The following is an 18,572-nucleotide window of genomic DNA, read 5'->3' as shown; positions in this document are numbered from 1 at the left end:
GGTTTCCCTTTGCCCTTCCTCTGGCTCAAGTGCAGCTCGTAGGGTGGAAGTCTTTTGGCACCAGGAAAGACATGTCAGGTCAAGAAGTACTCTTTGAGCTTTTCCTTAGAGTTCAGATAGAGCTAAGAATAAATAAGTAAAAACACTACCTCTGAGTTTGAGCTTTTCTTTAGAGTTCGTATAGAGATAAGAAGAAATGAATGAATAAGTAAATGAATAAATAAACAAGATTACTTGTGCTTTGGATGCAATTGGGCTGTAAGCCTGATAGTCAGTGAGAGCTTCAACAAGTGCCTCGTGTTTCAGGGCCTATTCTCTATTCTTGGAACTTGTCAGAGTAACGCCTTCATCTTAAGTTGGCTTGGGGGCAGTTTCTGAGAGTTCTAAGATGGGGGGAACAACCAAGGATGCCTGCTTGTGTGTCACTGCTTCAGAACAAACTGTCAGGAAATTCTGATGCCTGGCATTCTCTCCCGCTGTAATGATCACACTTTATTATCTTATTATCTTTATTATCTTATCCATATTTATCATTATGAAAAAAGTCTAGACCATTTAATCATAAAAGGTTGATTGTCAGGTATGTGTGACATCCAGAGACTTGTAACTGGCTTTTATGACCAGCCTCTGCTTTGTGGCTGTTCTAGGGAGAAGTGAAACTCCCATTTCAGTGTGCAGGTGCACGGGTTACGTTGTGGTTTTTTTTTCACATCTTAACTTCAGTCCTTGGGAGTTTTAATTTTCTTTGCTATTCGAGACTGTAAAGTTGGAGCCGATTTTGAAGTCCTATCTGTCTGAGTATGAAATAGAAGATCCTAAATATATGTTGCTCTTCAGGAGACAAATTCTAGAGTGAGCAATGGCTACTCCTTACTGTGCTCCTCATGTGAGATTCAGGATGGACAGACACACACAAAGCGAACTTGCCTGATTCTTGCTCTCTCCTAAAAAGCTTTGCAGAGGCCAGTTGCCACGAAAGGCAAAGGTTGCAGCCCCAATAGCATCCTGAAATCCAAGGTGATAGCTTGTTTAGTATGGGTTTTGCACATATCCTCTGAGACTAATTTGGATCTTAAAGAACCTCTTGCCAGTTATCATCTGTTTTTCATTCTCAGTACCGTTTTCTTCACTTAACTGTCACACGAGTTAAACCTACATGCAAGTGGCCGAGGTTAATCCCACATAAAGGCTGGCAGGGGTTAAGTCCACATGCAAGCTGGCAGTGGTTAAACCCATATGCAGGTTCCAAGGGCTAAACCCACATGTGGGCTTACTTGAACATAGATAAAACCGCCACTTCCAAAAATAATACTCTCTCAGTGAGGAGGAAATGCAAGGTGCAAGTAAAAACTAAGTCTGATGACCACAGTGAGACATTAAAATTTAAAAGAACAAATTCAGAAAAGAGAGGAGAGAGGTCCATAATACCAATAAATTTTTTTAAGCAGAAAAAGATTATAGATTTGACAAGGAGGGTTGCAAACAAAGAGCTATTTTGAATTGGAGGCAGGTTAATTATATTAAAAAAAAAAAAGACGTCTCCAGAAAAAAAAATCTCTTATTTTTTTCAGTGCAATAGTTAAGTTCCTTCATATTATAGAGACATACACAATGTTAACAACCATGAAAAACAATACAAAACGCCCTCCATTTAACAAGTAGAAAAATATAACTACTATATATGGCAACTGTGAATCTAATACTGTACAGAAGTCATTTGTGGGTTTTACAAATAAATTATAGCTTAAATGCTTTTTTAAAATTTGTTCCTCCCCCCACTTCAGATGTACACCAGAAGTTACAACAGGAAAAGTCCCGTGCCTAACAGACGGCAAATTAGTGCCAGTCGAATGTTCTGCCCACGAGCTTGAAAAATTTCTTATTTGGCTCATGAAAATATTCGTGCAGTTTATCAAGTAGTTTGGGATCTACTTGAGGGTGCGCCCGGCCTTTGGACTCATGTAAGCAGCGGTCCTTGCCACTGTCCCGCAGGCAGTAGAAGCCCTTGGTTTTGTTAAAGTAGAAGTTCGAGGCGTTGATCTGTGGAGACAGCTTGAGGAACCTTTCGACTTTCTGGATCTCAGGGAAAGGGTCTCTGATGAGACGGTCGCCATCCACGATGTGGATGTGGCCCAGTGGGAAAAAACGCAGCCAGTTCAGCATGTGTGCATGGTACAGGCTGCGGTTGAGAGCCTTGTAGTCCACGTTGAGCCGTCCGTCCCGCATTAGGAGGTCCTCAATGGGTGGGTAAGGTTTGTGCTTCTGAAGGTGGTTGTACAACACCTGGGTGTAGTCGGATAGCACACGTTCGGATGGGTCCCTCAGGATGAGCAGCAGGCGGATAGTAGGGTTCATGCTGTGGATTCTCTCAGGCACTTTGGGCGAAGTGAAGTAGGCAGGTGTCTTCTCTACCGTGAGCTGGTGTGGGGAGGAGAAGGGCATCTGGGTGAGGTACCAGCCCAGGCCTTGGCTATAATGTTCCTCCCAGTCAAAGAAATGGACCTCGTTTTCAGCTGCCGCAACATCAGGATGCAGGCTGAGCATCTCCAGCAGGGCTCGGGTACCACCCTTGCGTACTCCAATGATGATAGTCTGTGGCAGCTGCTGAGTGGAACCATTGGTGGCTGCACCTTCTCCAGTGTCCTCCGGGAGAATAATCACCTTCCTCAGAAGCTCCTGCTGTTTGAGTCCCGGGCCAGGAGCAGCCGGGTGGGAAGGCACGAGCTGGGGCTGGGCCACCAGCAGCACCGTGCCCAGGAGCAGCAGCAAGGTCATGCTGTACAGCTCAGGAACTTCACTGGGCCACACGCCCCTGGATCATGAAGCGGCAGCAAGGATCCCTCTTGATTACTGGAACATGAGTGTCTCCAATTTCCAATTACTAGGGAGGAAAAGAAAACACTTTTAATCCCAAGCAGACACTGAAGTAGTCCAACAAACATCTGTAGTCGTGAGTGTTGTCCTCACCTCCCTCAAACTCTCTATTCTATAAAGGGGGGATAACAGACATTTTCTGTAAAGGAGTAGAGAGTAAATATTTTTGGCTTTTGGGACATATAGTTTCCATGGCAACTCCAATTCCAACTGTGCTTTTCTGGATCTGAAGCTGCCACAGACAATAGACGGAGGCAAGGGTGTGGCTGTGTTTCAATAAAACTTTGTGGACTCAAAATTTGAATGTCAAATAATTCTCACGTGGTATTAAATATTACACTCGATTTTAAGATTCAGTTCCATTGTGTGTGTATACGTGTATGTGCACCTGTGTGTGTTTGCAAATTTTGCTCATGAGTGCAGGTGGCATCAGAGGCAAGAAGCCTAAGATTCCCTCTAAGTTGAAGTTATAGGCATTTGTGGTAGGTGCTTAGAAGTGAACGCTGGTCCTCTGCAAGAGCATTATGTGCTCTTAATTGCTGGGCCGTCTTTCTAAGCCTCTTCTGTATTAATTGCTATTTTTAAAATAATCTATGTGTTTAGCTATGCAGTTGTATAAAAGGGGGCTTTCCCAATTAACCATAGTTTGCCAATCCCTGGTACAAAGAAAAGGACTAGAAACAGCCTTTCAACATCTAAGAAATATCTCCCTCCTGTCAGCTTCTGGCAGAGGCTAAGGTGATATGGAAGTAGGCTGGTTTCTGCACCCCATGTCTCCTACCAGGGGTTCCTATTCCAATGGGGGTAGATAAGTCAATGTGGAGGAATGAATGAAAGTCCATTGCTTCCCCCAGCATCAGACTTTGGTGGCTGCCTTGTCGTGGGGACTGCGTTTCTCAGTTTGGGGTCTGGCTAATGTATACAGACAGATGTGACAGTATGCTGAGCCCATTTCAGTATCAAATGCATTACCTGCAGCTATACTTCTGCAGTAAGAACTGGTCTGGTCAGTCACAGGTCTGGGAGGAGGAAGGACAGTGACCCTGGTTCATGATCAAGAGCCAATGACTACGTATCGATGACTGGTCTTGGGGATGGCTTGTTGAATTTTGCAGAGGGAAACGTGTGTATACTGACTTCAGGCACAGGCTGGAGTTGTATGTTAGGTTGACGATATATGGAGAGATGTTTACTCATTTACCTAAAACCACTGAAAAGTCTTCATAACAGAGGAAGACATTGAATTGCACCTAATGGGACTGAAAAGGCAACATTATCAGAAGCGCTCAAAGCTTCCTTGAGGACACAGCTTTACTATTTATAAAGGGGCTCACAACCGGCAGAGTTCACTCTCATCACTGCCACATAGTGTGGCATAGGAAATCAAGGTTACAATCATCACCAACTTATAGCTGATGGTCCTAAAATGTCAGGACACAAAAGTAAACATCATAATTCATTTTAAAAGTCAGGGCTCACATTAAAAGCTCCAAATGGAGACCTTTTTTATGCTTACAAACTTTCTCCCTTCAATCCTCCACTTTAGGGAACTGCATCACCTGTTGTGTAAAGTCCTTGCAGGACATCAACTGTCAGCTTAGATCTAGGGACTCACACAGATACCAAGCTGTGGTCGCTGCTCCGAAGCATGGATACATAGGAACCAGGTTTATCATTCTTGCACAAGGAAGTAGAGGCACTGGCTTGCTTTGGTCTTCCCCTAAGGGTTGGGACAGTCCCAGCAAGGGGATTGTAGGGTTGTCTCGTTTTCATATCAAGCTTTTCATTTGCTTGCCCAGAATGCACAGACAAAGAGCAAATTCGGGTCTCTCAAATTTCTGGTCCTCAGACACAAGGTTATGTCATTTAAAGAGTGTATGCTAAAAACTTGAGCACTGGGTGGCTCAGCTGTTAAACATACATGCTGCTCTTCCAGAGAACCTCTTGGCACTTCTAGTACCAACATGGTGGCTTACAATTCACTTTAACTCCACTTTTAGGAGCAGTCTTTTGACCTCAGCAGTCACCAGACGTGCATGTGGTCTCCATACATACATGAAGACAAAATACTCATATACATAAAAAATTAACAACTCAGATAAAATGAAATAAAGTAAAATAAAGCCCAAGCAAAAATCTTGAGCACTGAACCAGACAGAAACCTTTAGAGAGTGGCAAACACAAAGAAAAATGGACACACGAGCTATGGAACACTGCAAAAGAGACTTGAGCTCAGAGAGGACATCCTTGGGGGGAAGTGTTCATGGAGGGTGTGGCTAAGCAGTGTGGGTTGGGTTGATTTTGAGGGGGTGAACTCAGTGTGATAACATTGCTTTCCTCAAGGAAAGGATTCAGGAAGCCATTTGTACCTGCTTGTGACATGTTTGAGGGTGATGTTTCCAGAAAGTCGAGGGGAAAGAATGAGCCACAAGTGAGTCACGGGTAGCACTAACTCTCACTGTGTGTGCTGGCCACAGCTGTCATTTTTTTAGAGTTCTGCCTTTGGACTCAGGACCCAGGAACAATCAGCAATTCACAGGATTCAGCACTCATATGATCAGCATACAGATACAACTGAAATCTACATTATCTGTCTGCTTGTGCTTTCTCTGCTTTATTCTGAAGCAAATTGGTCACCACAGAATACACCTGAGACTTCTGACAGGGAATTACCAGCAAACAGCAGAGAAGAACTAAATACTGTTTGTCTGGAATGCTAAGAGAGAAAAATAGTCCAATTGTTTATTCAGTACCAAATGGTCATCCCTGAAAACATATAAGCAACATACGGACTGAACAGGCTATATTTATGGATATATAAATATGAATAAGTATATATATGATATAGTTATATGTGTGTATACATACATATACATATATGCATGCGACAACAATTAATGAAAAAAGAGACTATACATGTAATATGTCTAAAATATATACATATATATGTGTATATTATATATGTAAGTGTATAGAATATATGTGATAACATAGTAACTCATTTATGTATAGAATATATATGTACACAATAATCTTATGTTTCTTGTGCTTCGACCACTCAAGAATTGTGCATTGACACAATCAGAATTATTTGGTCTTTTACTCACAGGAAAGAAAAATATCTGTAAGCTCATATGAACCTGAAAACAGTCTCTGGGTTTCCTGACCTTGACAATGGGTTTTCAAACAACAAGGAAAGATAGTCCTTTTGTCTTTGCCTTTTATTTCACACAGGAGGAGACCCTTGGATGACTTGGCAATAGCCACATTGAAACTCTAGGCCTGAAACTTTTGGCCAGTCAGTTCCAGTGTAGTGATCTGAGTGCTATTATAACTCTTCCAAGCAGGTGATCTTGATATATAGCAATGATAGTGAGGGGGTGGGGACCTAATGTAATGTAAAGAAAGACCTAATGTAATACACTCAGCTACAACTCCATAGCTCCCCATTCTAGAAGTCAGAAATACACAGAGTACATTGGGCATGGTATTAAACCCATTTATTGCTTTTAGCCAATAGATGGGCAAGAATGTGGCCTGTGACGCCAGGCGAGGCATCCTGCCTCTGGTTTTGAGTTTAGAGGAACTGACTTTGGCTCTTTGCCTCAATCTGATCGTCTGTGAAATAAAAGTCTACCTCAGATGATTCCTTTGGAACATGAATGAAGAAGTGTGTGCCAGAGAGATTTACCTAAGAGAAATGAGTCACATTTGTACTTAAGTTTTCTTAGAAGCCATAGGAGAGAAATCCAATTTTATATGACTCAATGTATACAAAATGTCATTATTCTAGAACAAAATCATAATAAAAGTTAATGAGCATTTTTTTCTATATTTTACAGTAAGTCTTGATTAGCCTGTGTGTGTCTTTGGGACAATAGCAGTCCACTCCCTGGCCCTGTGTAGCCTGGGGCAACTGAGGTGGGTAAGGACAGAGGGCTGAGGAAACTGTAATTCTTCACTTGACACCTTCATGGAGAGGTCCCCTCCCAACTCACAGAAAAGTCCCTGTGCAGGAAAAGGACAAGGAAGGCAAGTCTGAACTTGCAGGTGACATAAATACATTCATATTCTTTCTGTTGATAACTTCATTATTCTCCCACAGGAAATAAACCAGGTGACCTTGAACACAGAGGGCTATCTGAAAGCTTGGAGCTGTCAAGGGCATAGACACAGATTATTCTATGCACCTGGAACTGAGGCCAGGCACCCTGGCAAAAACATAGACAGCAGCCCCAGCTTCTGTTGGCACCAGGCTCTGGGCTGGCAGCTTCACACGTAGCATGCCCGCCGTCTTGACAAGGAACCCCCAGGACCACTAGCATTGCTATAGGGAGGCAGGGCTCAAAAGGTTCAGAGGCTTATCGAGAAAGAGTGAGCAAAGCTAGCACCCAAGTGGAGTCTGAGGAGGTGGACCCAGAGCCTGATTATGCCTCTCACTTCTTCCCAGTGCCGGGATTAGTGTGGCTTCTGGGAATCAAACCTGGGTCCTCAGGAAGATCAGGAAAACAGTGCTCTTAATCACCGAGCCATATCATTGGATTCTTAACCAAAATGTATGTATCTAATAGGCCCTTTGGGTTAAAGTCCTGTTGGGTAGCTATAAATGGAGGACTATGAAGACTCAGACTGGTTAGGCTGACAAAATTAAACCTCATATTTTGTAGAAGGATTATTAAGTCCAAGAGGGAAGTCATCCTCCTCTCTGCTCCTTTAATCAGAGATGATTTGCTTTGTGCTGAGGTGACGAACTAAGAATTGAAAGCCTGCAGGTATTCTGCCCCACCCCTCCCCACTTCCTGCAACCACCCCCCAACAATACTGAATACTTATGGAACTATGGAAAACCAAGAGCTCACTGGCTCTCCTAGAGGGTGGTCTTCATTGTCCTTTGAATTCAGTCCAAATAGCTTAGGCTAGGGATACCCTTAGTGTGGGACCTGCATGCCTCCTGGGTTTCAGTTTCCTTCTTTGTGAAGCTCTAGCCACATAAGCTTCTCTATCCCTTACACTTTACCAAGTTCAATCCAGCTTTGGACTCGGCATTTATAGATCCTTATTTCCAGACTGCTATGTGCCAGGCTTTGTGAAGCTGTCTCTTGCTTGCTATTCAGATTTTATTTCAAATATGAGCTGTCCCTAATGGTTTTCACATTATCCAATTTTAAAGGCCCCATCCATTGGACCAAATCACATCTGCCCTCCACCTCTCCACCCAGTCTTGCACACCACTGAGTCTCTTGGCAGTGACTAGTCTTCCTCAGATGCTCTCAACAGAGAATGGCATTATTCCTGGCTCGCTCTAGTGGGTAGAGATGTATTTCCTCTACGAACTTGTCAAATGCAGGGGCCAGTAAGGCCAATCGCTATAAGTTACAGAGAATAGTTTTTAATCTAGCAAGAAGCAAAATGTAGCCGCCTATTCATCGGAAAGACTGCCAAATTGCAATGTCTCTCCTATTCCTAGAGAGTCAAGAAGAAGCCAGATGTTGAAGTGTGTGTGTGTGGAGGCTTCATATTGTTCAGTGATTGGACAAGCTCACCCAGGAGTCTAGAAAACATCTTAATTAAAAAGGAGGGGTAGCTACGAAATAACCCTTCAAAACTATTTTAATTTTCTCCTTAAGTCTTTTTATTACATAATTCACATTATGACTCAGGCTCAACTGTAATTACTCTAATATACCCTTGCAGTCTCACCAGTAGAACATAGTCAGTATCAGAGCACATAAGCAGAATATTTCATGAGATAGTGATGTCCATGTTAATCTGTCTTCAAGGTACCTTCACAGCCCTGCCACATGAGCATACAGCTAGTTCAAGCATGCATGTCCTATAGGGTAAAAGGCTTTGTGATTTAACCGAAGAGATGGAAAGGAAGAGGTTATTTGCTGACCGGTCACTGTGTGCAGAAGGCAGTACCACAAGCGCAAAGGTCTTCTCTAGAACCTCCAACATCACCAGCAGTGAGAATAGCTGTTTTCACTTTACTTTATTTGATTTTATTTCGTATTTTGAAGCACGGAAAGGGTGTTAAAGGATAGTGAAGACTAAAAACTCTGGTAATTAGACAGATCCAAATGGGAACTCTTGTGGGAAGTAATCCCAGGTAAGTATATTTCCTCTTAGGTATTCAGTGTTATCACCCCCTGCTCTCTAAGAAGATATATGAGACCACAGATGTCAGGGGGTAGATGTTATGTCAGGAGACTGGGACCTGGAGACAGCAGCATTAAGATTAACACGTGAAAGAACCAGTTGGCAAAGGACAGCTGGAAACACTTCCTGACCCGTGGCAGATGCAATTAACAGAACACATCTAAGAGAAGACACACACACACACACACACACACACACACACACACACACACACACACAGCAGAGGCAGGTAAAGTTAGAAGAACTGATAGGAGGCCACGATCCTCATGGCCCATGTTTAATTCTTTATTCTTAAACATAGGACCTGGAAAGCGTCAGGGAGTGGCCTAAGCCTCAGAGCCAATCCTATACAAATTCTACAAAATGGGTGTAAGCCTATCACATATGTGGGCAATCAGAATTAGGTCATTACCTTTGGTAAGTATGCAACACAATGAGTGTCTATCACACAGTATGTCCTCAACAAACATCATCAGTGTCTTGCCGGTTTTGCCCACAGCAGTCATGGAAGTAAGTGATTAAGGTTAAATAGCCATCACAATGTCACAGTACCAGGAAACTGTATGGTCCTTCTCCAAGGCTCTTGCTTTGCCTTCTCCTACCTTGGAAGGGAAGCTTCTCTATGGATCATTCAAGTATAGTCTGGGCAGAAAAAGCCAGAGAAGGTGGCCGAAGGCACCGGCTTTAATAAACTGCTGTGGAAAAACCGTTTCTTTCAAGTCTCCCATGGTGATGAGTGATTTAATTTTCTGAAGTGTACTGAAAGCTGAGTAGAGACAGTTTGAACAACATGACTGCCATTTTTTTTATGCAACTAAACTGGGCAATTGAAAGCATCAGGCTATTTGTTCATCCTGAAAAGTCAAAAATGTCTTCACTTTCATCTCTGCACAATGATTTAAGAGTCTGTTGCCACGGTGTCAAATTTCCATCCTTGGCAGGGCATCGTGGAAGGAAAGGAATAGGAAACAGATTCAGTCTGTGCCTGTCAGTCTGTGAAAGGACATGGGTATTTCAAGACCTCCATAAATATTTATTCTCTTGAAACTGCCTCTACATGACACTCCTCAGCCAACGCTGACATTCAATTTTGTTTGCAGTTATGATAATTGCTGGGAGGTAGGATAAAAGTGGGAAGGGTTCAGGGTAAGAAGGAACGAAGGAGTAAGTGTTCTTGGAGCACGTTTGCTGTCTGAGCTAAACAGGTAAAAGTGGGCCCAAGTTCCCTTCGAAGTGATTCATACTCTTGGAATGCGGATCCTCCAAGTTCTCTGAGTTTCCTGGAGTCCTCCATAATGTTGGAAGGTTCCAAATCCACAAGAGGTTACCAGGATAATGAACTCTGCCAGATAGAATCAAAGTGAGGGTGGGGTGGGGGGGCATATCTTGGCAAGGACTGGAAGGCATCAATCATGCTGCCCTTGAGGAATCAGAGAATACCATTTCCTGTCACAGGGTAGCTGGAGGCAAGCAACTCACCAGCATCCTCCCCTCCAGGTACAAGATTAGCACCCAAGGGCCCTGAGGTGGTGTCAGAAGGAAGTGACTCCAGCTTTTCCTCAGCAATCCAGGCTGCCCATCACATACTATCTGTCGTACTGCAGCTGTCCAAGTGGGAGAGGACACACTAATCTTATGGGGGTCTAGTTAAAGAGAAAAGTGGCACTCTAAAGTTCAGGGAGAGGTGTAAATTTTTGTGTCTGTAAGTTCTCGGGTACACTGAGGAGTCCACGGAACAGGCCAGAAATCTTGATGTCCACTACAAGTCTCAGTGCTGTGACCTGTGGAGGGGCTGTCCTTTGTCTCCCTGTTTGTTTTTCTCTGGGGTGGACATAGTTTGTTTTTAAAGCCAAGATTAACCATAATCCTGGTATACCACAAAGAGAGATCAGTCTGGCCATGGAGGTGGAGTTATTCCAGGAAGGTGATAGATAACGAGAAGTTGGAACTAACAGGAGGATTTCTTGCCAAAGCTTAGGTCCCTCCCTCAGCTCTGTAATTTAAAACCTGCAGGAAAGCTCTGAAACTCTCTAGAGCATTGTCTCTCTATTTTTTTTTTTATTGTAAGGATTTAAATAAAATAGTATGCATGGGGCATTTAGGACACTGTTCACATGGCAAGCCTTCAAATCATGGTATCTAATTTTATCCCTAAAAATGCTTCATGGTATAAATAGGATCTAGGGGATGATAATTAGTCAAATGCATTTGTTCATAAGCTAAACTGCTGCAGTGATTCAACCAGACAGAAGCTCAAGGAAGAAAGGACAGTGACACACAGACAGGATTAGGCTCTCTGTTTGAGGACAGCACTCGGAACAGGGTCTTTCTATGACACCCCCCACCCCCAACCAAAGTGGAACAGCAGATGGTAGTTGCTGCAGCTTCGGAGAAGGGAGGGAGACAGGGTTCCTTCTCAATGTGCTTCACGTTGGGCACAGAAGGCAGCAATGACCTAAATAAATCCTTCATTAGACACAGAAACACAGCGGCAGAGGCAGCACACGGCAGAGCCGTGTGACAGGAGAGCAGACAGGGCCTCTCGTATTACCATGTAGCTGAGTGGAAAGAGAGCACTGCTAGCAGAGTGCAGGCTGGAGCTGGGCGCTGCAGCAGGAGTGCGCCTGCTGACAGGTATTTTCTTAGCTGCAGGAACTTGCGTGCATAGGGCCGAGGGTCATCCCTCATGCCACATGTGGCAAACACTCACGGGCTCTGTATATTTTCCCAGAGATGCCAAGATACAAGTGGTATGGTAGGAGCAAAGTCTGTGTACTAACATCTTTACCTATCATCTTATGCTATCTATTCACAGAAAGAGAAATGGAGATACACAAAGAGGAAGGATCCCAACATCATGCACAAAGATGCTATACACAGAGTAGGGTAGCATGGCGTCCTGAACCAATGCTTATGAACACAAACCCCTACAAACACAAACAAATGCCTGTGAACACAAATCCTTTTGGATCTGTGTTAGGCAAGGAAGAGTAGAGCACGTTCACAGTTGTAAGAAATATGTGCGACGCAAAGCAAATTCTTTCTCCACTTCGACACAGCTCAGGAGAGGATTTGACTTATTTCTTAGGTCAACTTTAAAGGAATGTCTTGTCAGCATTTATGGTTTGAAGCCCCGATGTCCAACGTGATTATACTTGAAGGTCGGCATCTTTGAGAAGCAAGTTGGTTTAGGAGAGGTCATGCCATCGAGGTCCTAATCTGAAAGGACAGGTGTGCTTCTGAAGGAAAGGAAATGAAGAGACTTTTTTAAGTGTCCAACATGTGTGAAGACAAGTAAAAAGGAAGCTGTGCAAAGACCAGGAACCAAACCATATAAAGGACTGGGTCCTCAACACTTAAGCTTGAGATCTCATCCTCCAGGACGGTGAGCAATGAATAAGCACCGATCTCTAGCATCGGCTCAGTGAGCCTCACTAGCACACAGTCCTCAGGGGCACAGCAGCAGAACGCAGCTTTTTGCTGGAAGCCCTTCCGCTGCAGAGCAGAGAAATGCCTGCTGGATCGAGGCAGATGACATCACACAGGAAGTCCATTGACTGTTAGGGGCTGTGGCAAGCAAGTTGTGCACATGAACCAAGAGGTCGCTGTTGTCAACTCTGGCAGATGTCCTTTAAGGCCAGGGACGGGAATGCTGTAAAATTCAGGGTTTTACAGGTCCGACTATGAATATTTGTGTGAGAAATATTGGGTTTTATTAATCAATGTGTGAATATGTGAGGTCAAATAAGGAGAAGGTAAGAAAATATCAGATGGAGAGTACATCACGCCTGTAAGTTCTGATGCCTCAGATATGCACTTTGCCTATAGGTGAGCAATCGCCATTATACAGTGGCTTCTGTAGGGCCTCTGAACTTGCACAGAATTCTAGAGATACATAAACAATCTGCTCATTGTCTTTAAAGAGTTCCCTCTAAAGTAGAAGGCATCCATGAAGGAGCTAATAACAGTGAACATGAAGAGAGCCATGCAGAGGGCTGGAGAGATGGCTTAGTGGTTAAGAGCACTGACTGCTCTTCCAGAGGTCCTGAGTTCAAGTCCCAGCAACCACATGGTGGCTTACAACCATCTGTAATGAAATCTGATGTCCTCTTCTGGTGTGTCAGAAGACAGCTACGGGGTACTTATATTATAAAAAAAGAAATAAATCTTTTTTCAAAAAGAAGAGACCATGCTAATACAAGGCTCCTCTCAGAGAGAATTTGAAAGAAGCAGGGCAAGCCTAGAAGGAGACCACAGGATAGGTGATGCCTGGTCACAGTCATGAGGGAGACATAGGGCTTGTTCTACAGAACCCTCAACAAGGCATTCATTTTAGGTTGTTTGTAGCAGAAAACAGGGGTAGGTATGTGTGACCTCTAACATAGAATTTGCTGTGGGGCTCGCTGTTGATGAGAGTCGACAGAGATGGTCTTTCAGGAGCTTGAGTATTATTCCATGGTGTCTTCCGTAGGAGAACAAACACAGCAGTGTTCTGAGTTTGATTTCCTGCAAGGCCACTTCACCAAATAGATCCCCACTGGGGGCAAACTACTGAAAATTCTTGGAGATTTCTACTCAGAGATCTGGTATCCATGGGTTCTTGATATATCACAGACATATAAAAACAAGTATTTTGTCCGGGCATGGCGATACATCCCAAATCCTAATGCTTAGGAAGCAAAGGCAGCAGGACTGGGCAGCATAGTGAGATCCTGTCTCCAAACCATGAAATAAACTGAAAGCAGCTCTCTGTATACATGCTTCATCACTGACAGTGCAGCTGTCCCAACATATCCTTGCACATCGAAAATGCATTTAAAAAGTGCAGCCTGTGGAACATCCCTGATGAACAGCTAGGTGCACCAGCGGGTTGCTGGTTTCTCTAGTGGCCTCATCTGACTTGGAGTTGCAGCAAGGCCATCATCCCAAGAGGAAAGGATGCCAAGAAATTATTCGATCAGGAACTACTCCAAATTTAAGATTAAAATATAATTTCTGCCGAATGCACACTGCTTTCTCACGATAGTAAGTGGAAAAGTCCTATGGTAACAGCACAACTTATCTGAACTGCCAAGCACCGTGAGTAAACCAGAGGAAGAACAATGCCAAAGATGCAACCCAACTGCAGGTTGGAGACACTGCTCTGTGCCTGAAGCACTTGGCATGCAAGTGGACCTGACTTTGAATCCCTAGAATGCATGTAATGTTTAGTGTGGTAACATGCGTACTAGTACTTCAACAGTGAGACAGGAGGGAGAAACAGGAGACTTCCAGGAAGCTCAGAGGCCAGCTGACCAGGCATGCACAGCCAAGAACAATAACAACAGGAGCAGCAAAATAACAGAGATACCCTGTGTGGAACAAAGTGAAACGGGAGGTTCTACATCTTCAGGTAGCGCTCTGACTTCAATATGCATGTGGTGGCATGTGTAAGCTTCACACACACACACACACACATACACATACACACACACACACCTACACACACACACACCTACACACACACACATACACACACACACCTACACACACACACACCTACACACACACACCTACACACACACACACCTACACACACACACCTACACACACACACCTACACACACACACCTACACACACACACCTACACACACACACCTACACACACACACCTACACACACACACCTACACACACACACCTACACACACACCTACACACACACACACCTACACACACACACACCTACACACACACACGCCTAAACACACACACACACCTACACACACACACACACACATATATACATACACACAGACAAATACATAACTCAGACATAGAAGCACACACAGGGACACATCACACAGTATAGACATAGATTCACACATAGAAAGATATCATATACATATTTACCATAGACATAGATGCACACCCATAAAGAGAGAGACATAGACACACACACACACACACACACACACAAACACCACACACACACACACACACACACACACACAGGGAGAGAGAGAGACAGAGAGAGACAGAGAGAGAGAGAGACAGAGACAGAGACAGACAGAGACAGACAGACAGAGAGACAGAGAAATTTTAATGTATATCCATGCCCATGAGGAACTCAGGAGCGAAGCTGGAATGAAAATGAGCAAGGCCTGGCACCACAGCAGGCACTGATTTCATAGTGACCACATCTTTTACTGAATAAATATGTGACACTTAATGGAACAACATTCTTTGCCCTCCCTGATACATACACACATACCCATAAATATATACAAACCATGAGGAATTATACTTTAAAAAACAAAACAAAACATAAACAAACCAAAAGAGCATTTGAATGCTATTTAGGTTTCCAACATGCCTTTGTTATGATCATCAGCCTGGGTGCTCCAAAATTAATTAGTGCTTCAATTTTCTCTGACTTGAACTTCAATTTATCCATAATGATTGTACTATAAACAAGGGACACCTGTCTTGTTATCTTGCTCATCTAAAAGCGTGTGTCATCTGTCCATATATGCTGCCCTTGACATAACTCTGTTGGAGGTCTTTTATTATTTCTTACTATATTTTCACTATCTGCACATCAAATCTGATGGCACCTGTCAAGAAAGATCATTAGGATTCTCTTCTTGCCTTCTTTTGGAATGTGAATACAAAAATGATTGACTTGTACTTTGCAGCTTTAAAGTATTATTTATTTTTACTTAGACAAAGCATTTGAACCTCTTGGCATCAACAGGAAACGTTCTTGTCTCAGCTAGATGAATCCCTACACTCACAATGGGAAGGTTTGGGGAGTTAAGAGTTTGGCTTTGAACTCCAGCTCCACAGACCTTCTCCTGTGTAGCCCAGATCAAATCCTGTGATCTGTGTGTCTCGTGGTCTTATCTGAGATGTGAAGATTGCAACGGTACAGACTTTGTAGGATTGTCTGAAAACGAAAGGAAGTGTTAGTATAGAAAGGGCTAAAGAGGGGGACTGGCATAGAGAAACCCTCACGAAATGTCAACCATTGTCACTCTCTGACTTCTGCCTTCCATTGTAGCAGATAAAGGCTCTATTCAGGTGGTCTAAGTAACTAACCTAGATAATCTCTGTCGCATACAACAGGTCCCTACAAAGTCTCCTTTGCTTGAAAGGGCTGGCGCACAGAAATGGATCCATGTCAAGCTACTGTAAGAAGCTGGGGCCCAGTTCAACTTTGTGCTCTGAGTTCTTTGTGACCTTGTTCAAGACTTGGGAATATTCTAGACCTCATTTGAACAGGGAAGTAATTAGGACAGAGATTCTAACTACTTAACACATGTCTTAAAAGAGAAACATTCAGAAAATTAAGGCACATCCTCTTGTGTCACAGTAATTACCTCAGATTCCAAACAGGATGGTTCCTGTTGAGTTAGCCATAAACCCTTATCACTCACCATCGGCCTAACACACAGGTTAAGTTCAATGCAGTAACACATAGCAAATATCCAAGCTGCTAAGGTGTTCTCGATGAAGAGAGGTGGAGGAATAGAGCTGTTTTAATAGGAAAATCCCAGTTCATAGGGAATCTAATGTCTTCAGATCTCAGTTAATACTCAATGAATATTAATTGAGCTAAAGATCTGGTATGGAGTAGATAAAATAGGTTAAAGGACGGTCTATAAAAAGATGTTTAGTCATTACGAGAATGAAGTAAGGTAAGACTGAAGTGTGCTGTCATGGACATGTTGCATGCACTTCAGTGTCTCTCCCCAAGGGATGACTACACAAGAACACTGTGGACAGAGAAACAGTCAATTCCACAATGAGAGGCAGTAGCCTGGAGTTTATAGGAATTGAGCAACTGAAAGAAGTTTGCAGTGTGCTCCTCAGAGCAGGTTTGAGTGAAGTCCAGGCTACAGTGCAGGGATAGGGAGAGGGGTAAAGAAAATATTGTGCTTGAGGTACCTTGAGTTGCTTGCTTCAGGACTGTCTCCTGGGAGGCTACACTCTTCCTTCTGGGTCTCAGCTTTCCATTTAGAAAGGGAGAAAGGGCAACCCACTGTCCTCCTTGAGTGAATAATCAAATTAAATGCACTATTATAAAATTCCTCCTATCTTTCCTGATACAAGGAAGACTTTCAGTAAACAGGAACTTGATGGTATATAGTCTGTCATAACCTGGACAAAAATGATAATGATAATTTGGACTTTAAAAGAACGATCACTGTCTTCTTAAATAGCTGTCCTAAGAATGAGAGGAAACTGCAACATCCCAAACACTGACACTTTTGAGGAAAAAGGTTCCCCTTCCCCAATACAAAAATGTTACATATTGTTCCTTACAGAGAAAACAATAACAGAAAGAAAAAAAAAAAGGCGGACTACAGTACACAAAGTTTTCTAACCCGAAGGACCTTAAAAACTACCCAGGTAAGGAAAGAGAGCATGTGACAATACTCTCATACACTGGTCTGCCTAAACCAGCTCCGTCCAACCCTAGTGGGGCCAACCAGATTCCTACCATGCGGCCTGACGTCAACCCAGAGTTCGTCCACAGATTCACTTGGGATGTGTGTGATAAAGTGGAGACTGAGGAGGAGGATGAGCATTAGTGTGAACAAGCTCAGCCTGCAAGACTCAAAAGTAATGGTGTCCTGGAAGCACGAGCCTCGAGCCCTGAGGGAGCTCTTTCACAGAAAGGTTCTGGTGAGGGAGCCCAGACCAAGACAGAGAACTGAGAGCAATGACCTTGACTGCAGAAGGAACATCTGCACAGGTTTCGTGAACTTCCTTAGGTGACAAAGGGCAGCTGTGCATCTGAGCTCAAGAAGTGTGAACTCACACATGAGCTTTCCTTCAGAGCTGATGTTTCTATTTATAATAAATGTACTTTAAATTCGTAATAATAGTACTCCCACTTCCCTTGAACCTTGCTCAGCAAACCCATCTATATACATTTCGTTCTCTATTGCACAGTTGCACCTGAATGTAGGGCAAGGCATCGAGCATCGTGCAGAATTAGTTGTCCTGTTGTCTGAGACCCGAGTCCTCAGGGACATAGTCAAGTCAACAATGGTCATAAACCACATCCCCTGAAAGAGCAGTGCTCTCCCAGTACAGAAGAGGTGTCTTGCTTATTCAACTGCCTAAACCTGAGGTGAAGTCCTATTTTTCAACATCTCCTTGAGTTGCTTGCTTCAGAGAGGCTGATGACAGGCCTCTTCACACTCAAGTCTCTCAGGGATCTTGAAAGAGCAGCAGCCACTGTTGCATGCAGAGCAGGCCACCAGCCTGAAGGGAAAGCAAACACACCCCAGGGTAGCAAACCGGAGATGGTTCCTGAACTCACAGGCCCTCACTGCCTGAGAAATAAAGCGTAGGAGCATCATGTGCCTGGATAAGAGATCTGTGCTGGCCTTCACACAGGACATGATTTGCCATGGGATAAGGTTGCATCAGCAAGAACGTAAGAAGGACCTGGTGTGAAGCTGAAGACAGAAAGGCACAGAGGCTCTCCAACAGGAGCTAGTGTGCTCCAGATGTGGGGATACCCATGCCACTGATCTGTGTGCATA

The 18,572-nt window shown here is 43.6% G+C and overlaps 1 protein-coding gene across 3 annotated transcripts in view; it reads right to left on the bottom strand.

The window, feature by feature from the left end:
* Positions 1-491: 491 nt before the first annotated feature.
* The window catches only part of Hs3st1 (heparan sulfate-glucosamine 3-sulfotransferase 1), a 31,528-nt gene continuing 13,447 nt past the window's right edge, over positions 492-18,572 (bottom strand). For 2 of the 3 annotated variants that reach the window (XM_039092506.2, XM_063273682.1), the window contains one exon: positions 492-2,881. In XM_039092506.2, coding sequence (XP_038948434.1) covers positions 1,837-2,775 — 939 coding nt within the window. In that variant the 5' untranslated portion in view covers positions 2,776-2,881 and the 3' untranslated portion in view covers positions 492-1,836. The remainder of the gene's footprint in view (positions 2,882-18,572) is intronic. The other variant, NM_053391.2, reaches the window with a different exon arrangement.

The sequence above is a fragment of the Rattus norvegicus genome, chromosome 14 (genome assembly GCF_036323735.1).
Source record: "Rattus norvegicus strain BN/NHsdMcwi chromosome 14, GRCr8, whole genome shotgun sequence".
NCBI lineage: Eukaryota > Metazoa > Chordata > Mammalia > Rodentia > Muridae > Rattus > Rattus norvegicus.
The sequence above is the reverse complement of the archived record's forward strand: the minus strand, read 5'-3'. Positions and strand labels throughout refer to the sequence as shown.